The sequence below is a fragment of the Temnothorax nylanderi genome, unplaced genomic scaffold, assembly GCF_030848795.1.
Source record: "Temnothorax nylanderi isolate EJ_2023f unplaced genomic scaffold, tnyl_v1.0 TNYL_tig0617_pilon, whole genome shotgun sequence".
Classification (NCBI taxonomy): domain Eukaryota; kingdom Metazoa; phylum Arthropoda; class Insecta; order Hymenoptera; family Formicidae; genus Temnothorax; species Temnothorax nylanderi.
Window position 1 is genome coordinate 1,194 of NW_027249679.1, and position 6,871 is coordinate 8,064.

Sequence of the window (6,871 nt, forward strand, 5' to 3'; positions counted from 1 at the left end):
ACTTTTTTGACATTTTAAAACGTATCTCGTATTGCACACTTACACTCATACTAAAAATTAATTATTATTTGTAAAATTACTTTTACAATTTTAATATTTATAATTTTTCATGTAATTTATTTTAAAATTTTTAAATGTATATTTTATTAACATTTTAATTATTATATTATTCATTTATACAATTTTATAATTTTTCAATTTATAAAATTTCTCTGTATATTACATTTTTTGTAAAACATTTTTTACTTCCTTCTATTAGATGTCCTTGATTGCTTAATTCATCAATCTTAATTTTTACACTTTCCTTTCTGGTTGCTCTAGAAAATGCCACATAAAGTTGACCATGAGCAAATACAGGATGTGGCAAATAAATCCCAACTTTTTCTAAACTTTGTCCTTGTGATTTATTGATTGTCATAGCAAATGACACTCGAATAGGAAACTGTCTTCGTTTAAACTTAAATGGCAGTTCCAAATCACTTGTAATTAAATCCATCTTTGGAATAAAGACAATCTGTCCTCGAGCAGGACCAGTTAGAACCTCTGCATAAATTAGATTATTTTTCAAATTAGTAACAATAAATCTTGTGCCATTACAGAGTCCTTTTTTAGTATTTAAATTTCTTAATAGGATTATTATAGCACTGACTTTTATTTTAAGTCGATGAACTGGCATTCCAGAAGGTGTCAGAGAGTTTAAAAACTCAGTTGGAAAATTCAATTGCTCTTGTGGATCATCACTTACAATAGAGTCAATTGAGAGATACTCTTTTTCTTCTCCTTCCATTAGACAAAGAATTTCATCATTAATTTTGAATGTATCCTCATTCTTAGGACAAAGAATAGTTCGATCTGGATTTTCTTTAATCTGTTCCATGGTGATTCTATCACCAAAAATTTCAGCAATAAGAGATTCTTTTGATATAAAATTCTGGGGAATTTCAATTGTATCGAGATGTAGTCCATCCGTATTTGATAATTTACCATCTCCGAGTTGCATTAGCCAATTTGCAAATTCTTTTTCTTCCCCAGTTCTCATATTTTGCTTTAGTTTAACCTGAGTTACATTCCTCCATATAGAACTGTATTTTACAGTCGACTCAATTATGGCTGCTTTCTGTGCATGTGGCACTACGGGAAGATTTTGTCTAAAATCTCCTGCAAATAAAATTACTTTTCCTCCAAATGGTCGAGGATTCTTCATTAAATCTCTTAAAAGTTTATCAACTGCTGTTAAAGCATGTCCAACAGTCATGCTCACCTCATCCCATATGATTAGTTTGGCAATGATCAGTTCTCGTGCAGCTTGAGAATTTCCTCTGATATTGGATTTAACACTATCATCAATTGGAATTGAAAGCTTGAATAGAGAGTGATAAGTTCTTCCTCCTTTTAGAAGTGTTGCTGCAATTCCAGTCGAGGCACATGGAAGAACTATCTCGTTTCTTCCTCGAATAACACTTAGAAATGTGTTAAATAAATAGGTTTTACCACTTCCTGCAAACCCGTCAATAAAAAATAACCGATGAAGTTCATTTTGATTTTCAATTGCTCGCATGACAATATCGTATACGTGCTTTTGCTCAGCATTTAATGTCGATAATAAATAATCACCACGTATTCTTTCTTCATCCACATTATACTCTGTTATGTAAATATTTACTGGAGTTGGATTTGGTAATTGAAAATTCTCACAGCTACTTCCATTATTTATTAAAATTTCTTGTATATGATTTAAAGCCATATTTTCAGGATTAACAACATTCTTATGTACAAAGTCCTCAATCAAGAAATCTTTGTATTTATTCCAAATAGCTAATACATCTATTGGAGTTCCAAATATGCAAATGTAAGAAAATAATTCTCTAAGTTGTACAGGCATTTTGGATTCTATTGCCTCCTCTAGCGTTTTTCCCCAAATATCATCAGTTTCCACCAAATTTTTTGCAATTGCTGCATCCTTAAATGTCTCATAAACAACTCCATTAACAGTTTTCAAATCTTTAAAACATTTAGCTCCAGCCACATGTAATAGAAGAAGACGTAGATAAAATCTCTCAATATCTTTTATGCTTACTGTATAGAGTCTTGAAATTATCTTGTCACCACCTTTTTTGCGTGGCTTCCACTTAGTTTCTTTTTATCGTATACATAATGATAAGGAATATCTATGTAAAGAAACTGTACTGCATTTTCATCAGATTGATTTAATTTTAACCATGCAGTCAGCGTAGTATCTCGATTAAGCTCTCTTTGAGCAGCTTGCTCTTCATTTCCCGCACGAAAATAAACCATTTGGCGATTAGGCAAATGAACTGCCAGTCTTATGACTGTGTGAGACTTCATGAACAGATCATATCCGTTCAGTCTCCACATTGCTTCTGGAGCACTAACATATCTTGCATTCAGGAATGAGTTAACTTCATCTATTCTAATGAATCTTGTGCCATCTCGTGCTTGTACTTCAATTGCAGCACAGTCAAATCCTTTATGAATATATTTGTATAAATATTTTACACTCTTCACTGATGAACATATTTCCAAATTTATATGTCGATTATATTTCATTATTAAATATGGTGAATATGGGACCACCCATCGATTGTCAATTTTTTTGCCTCTGACGATGTATTTTTTCTCAAAATTTCTACGTTGATACATAGGATATCCATTTACATTAGCATTAGTTTCTTCACGAAATTCTTTTGGAAAACCTTTTAAACATTTTCCATCTTCCCCAGTGCAAGGATATCTCATTGAGGGATCTCCACATGGACCGTGAATCATATGTTTCAAAACTTTTTTATTAAGTTCTGGATATCTTTCTTCGTCAGGGATTTCAGCCCATACCATCATGTCAATGACTTCTTGAAGTCGTGGCTTATCTTCATCACTTAACATTGCAAGTAAATGCAAATGTGGAAGCCCTCTTTTTTGAAACTCAATTACGCCTGCATAAGCTATAATATTTCCAAAAATTTTATTTTGTATTAAATCCTTTAAAACTTCTTTGACATCCAAGTTAAATGTTTTAGCAACTAAATCAGGTCGAAACTCTATTAGACATCCATCAAGGTTATTCTTAATTTCTGGACATTGAGGATTGCAAGTCATGGTAAGAAAAATGTCTGGTTTACCAAACTTTCTGACCAAAGACATAGCATCTTGGTATCTTTCTTGCATGTTTCTTGGACTGCCCATAAATGAAGATGGTAATATTACAGGTATACCAACTGTAATTCCTTCATTTTGTGCTCGATTATCAAGATGATCCATTAATCCGGAATAAAGTTCAGCTCTTAATTGAGGTTGATTCAATTTAATATAATTAAGTCTATTGGCTTCAGTTTTCATATATGCATCAAGTATAAATTGACATCTCAATTTTCCTGCCCTTTTAAATTGGCTAAATTCAACTCTTGGTGCCAGCAGATGAGCATAATAATCCATTTGACTTATCTTAAATCCTGGATATTTAGGATTATCTGATTTAAGTTCTGAATGCCATCCATCGTTACCATATGGATATAACAATGGATAACACATTGGGTCACATCTTTTGTCCAAAATTGATATTTGTTGTACATCGTTCGAATTTTTATTATAAATCCTAATGTCTCTTTCAAATGGAGGTTCACCATCTACATTCTGAAAGACCACAGCAATTTCATTAGCTTGTGGAGCATTGTATCTTCTTTGATCATGTTGAGGATCTTTTCTAAATGACAACATTAAATTTATTGTTTTATTGCCTATTGGATTCAGATCTTTTTCAACTTGACGCATCATCTTGAAAGTTTTTGCAAATTCATTACATTGAACCATAAAACATGACAAATCTTTCATTATTTCTGGATCACATTCTTGATTAGCTTTGTTATTCATTCTATGATTTACAGCTTCTTCTGTATCTAAAAAGTAAAGTTGTGCAAATCGCGGAGCTTGCCCATCCGCTGGGCGCATTGCCGTCGAGGTCAAATGATGATATTGCCCATGAATTTTTAAACAATAAGGAGCATTGTTCACAACATTCAATGGATTTCTATTTCCCGGGGCACCCATGGAAGCCATAGCTAAAGCACTGTTATATGAACGAATATTACTAAGGAAATTTTTTGATGCATAATTATTTCCCATGTATAATTCTTTAATAAAATCAGGACAATTTATTGGTTTTAATTTAAGTTTGCCCTTTTGGCAACAATATGTAAATTTTCCATCTTTAGATTTTTCACATGCAAAGTTTAACGATTTGCAAAATTGACATTCTACATTCATTTGGCCAAGTGTATAAACTGACACATTTATTTCATGTCCCTTGGAAATTAGCGCAATGTGATGACTTAATTGTCTAGCTTGGTGCCTTCCCTGAGCATGTCTCTGAGCATCAGTTTCGAGTCGTTGAGTCCTTGCGTCATCATTTTCATTGACCCTCTGCTGAGCATGTCTCTGAGCATCAGCTTCGAGTCGTTGAGTCCTTGCGTCATCATTTTCATTGACCCTCTGCTGAGCATGTCTCTGAGCATCAGCTTCGAGTCGTTGAATCCTTGCGTCGTTATTTTCATTCGATCTATGCTGAGAATTTCTTTGAGCATTAGCTTCGAGTCGTTGAGACCTTGCGTCGTTATTTTCATTCGATCTATGCTGAGAATTTCTTTGAGCATTAGCTTCGAGTCGTTGAGACCTTTCCTCCGAATTTTCAATTTTGCGCATTTGTCGTAAGCGCTTACTTTCGCGACTCACTTTAGTCAAATTTCTGTATTTTCTCTTTTGAGGCATAATTATACGCTAGTACATAAATAAATAACAATACAATATTATTTTTCAAATCTATAATAATTATTCTTTATATCTATAGATATTTAAAAAAGAAATTATTTTTTATTATTTTTATTATCTCGAATACCCTTTAGAATTCAATTTTTTTAATTAGCCTTATTTTTTTAATTTTTGATATCGAATCAGAATAAATACATTAGAATAAATAATTATCTATAGATATAATCTATCTATATAAATACCATTTGTTTGTCTGTCTGACCGCAAACTACTTATTTGCATAGATCGATTTTCTTAATAAATCTTTTCTTTCTCTTGCTTATTTTGTTTTATTGATTCTTTATATAGGCGCAGAGCAGCCTGTTTTACAGGCGCACAGCAGCTCTGTATCGGCGAATAGTACCCGTTTTTTTACAGGCGCACAGTAGCTCTGTATCGGCGGATAGTAGCCGTTTTTTTTACAGGCACAGAGCAGCCTTTTTTATACAGGCGCACAGCAGCTCTGTATCGGCGGATAGTAGCCGTTTTTTTACAGGCGCACAGCAGCTCTGTATCGGCGAATAGTAGCCTTTTTTATACAGGCGCACAGCAGCTCTGTATCGGCGGATAGTAGCCGTTTTTATACAGGCGCACAGCAGCTCTGTATCGGCGGATAGTAGCCTTTTTTATACAGGCGCACAGCAGCTCTGTATCGGCGGATAGTAGCCGTTTTTATACAGGCGCACAGCAGCTCTGTATCGGCGGATAGTAGCCGTTTTTTTACAGGCGCACAGCAGCTCTGTATCGGCGAATAGTAGCCTTTTTTATACAGGCGCACAGCAGCTCTGTATCGGCGGATAGTAGCCGTTTTTATACAGGCGCACAGCAGCTCTGTATCGGCGGATAGTAGCCGTTTTTTTTACAGGCGCACAGCAGCTCTGTATCGGCGAATAGTAGCCTTTTTTATACAGGCGCACAGCAGATCTGTATCGGCGGATAGTAGCCGTTTTTTTATATATAGAAAAATATAATAAAAATGTAATTATTATCTAAAAATATCTATTACAAATATTTAAACATTTATTACATTTAATAAATATTTAAATACATTTGTTCCATCACCATGGTAACTTTATCCTCAATATTCATATTATACGCGTACCACATCTCCAATTGTTTTTGGAGCTGTCCTGCATATTTCATCTAATATAATAGTAGATATATAATAGTGTATACGATATCGTATAAAATGCCTACAGAGATCGAAAGAAACAACGAAAATGCATTCACCTCACAGGAGCCTAATGTAAGTAAATTTGAATTTTATAGAAAAAGAATAAGAGAGAGAGAAAGAGAGAGAGAAATGACAGAATAAAAGATAGAGAATGATATTAAAAGAGAGAAAGAGAAAGTGAGAAAGAGAGAGAGAGAGAGAGAGAGAGAGAGAGAGAGAGAGAGAGACAGAGAAAAAGAGAGAGAGAGAGAGAGAAGGTTAAGAGAAAAAAGAAAAGTAAGAGATTCGTGTGTATATATATGTGTGTGAGTGACAGAGAAAATAAGGTTAAGAGATAGAAGGAAAGAAAGAGATTTGTATGTATATATGTGTATGTGTGTAAATAAAAAGAAAGAAAGAGATAAAGAAATTGTGGTTATTAATATACACAGATTTATATATATATACCTATATATCTTTTTTTAGAATAGCGGTATGATTACAGCAGAAAAATTAAATATAAATAATCCATTTTCAAAGAGGAAACTGCAGAAGCCTACAAAAATCAATAGAGAGACAAACAGCGAAAATGTATGCACTTCACAGGAGCATAATGTAAGTAAATTTGAATTTTATAGAAAAAGAGAGAGAGAGAGAGAGAGAGAGAGAGAGAGAGAGAGAGAGACAAAGTTAAGAGAAAGAAGAAAAGTAAGAGATTTGTGTGTATATATATGTATGTGAGTGACAGAGAAAATATGGTTAAGAGAGAGAAGGAAAGAAAAAGATTTGTGTGTATATATGTACGTATGTGTGTGTGAATAAAGAGAAAGAAAGAAAGAAACAAAGAAAGAGAGAGAAAGAAATTGTGGTTATTAATATATATAGATTTATTTCTATATA

The 6,871-nt window shown here is 33.4% G+C and overlaps 2 protein-coding genes across 2 annotated transcripts; both read right to left on the minus strand.

The window, feature by feature from the left end:
• Positions 1 to 246: 246 nt before the first annotated feature.
• Positions 247 to 1,882, minus strand: LOC139784375 (ATP-dependent DNA helicase pif1-like; the record flags this gene model as incomplete). Its single annotated transcript, XM_071723547.1, has 2 exons — positions 646 to 1,882; positions 247 to 543 (listed from the first exon to the last, which is right to left on the minus strand). Coding segments are annotated over exons 1-2 (1,534 nt in total), but the record flags the coding sequence as incomplete, so codon positions are not given.
• A 212-nt stretch (positions 1,883 to 2,094) lies between these two features.
• Positions 2,095 to 4,071, minus strand: LOC139784370 (uncharacterized). The gene has a single exon (XM_071723543.1). It carries the CDS (start codon positions 4,069 to 4,071, stop codon positions 2,095 to 2,097), a length of 1,977 nt encoding a protein of 658 aa, XP_071579644.1.
• Positions 4,072 to 6,871: the final 2,800 nt, after the last annotated feature.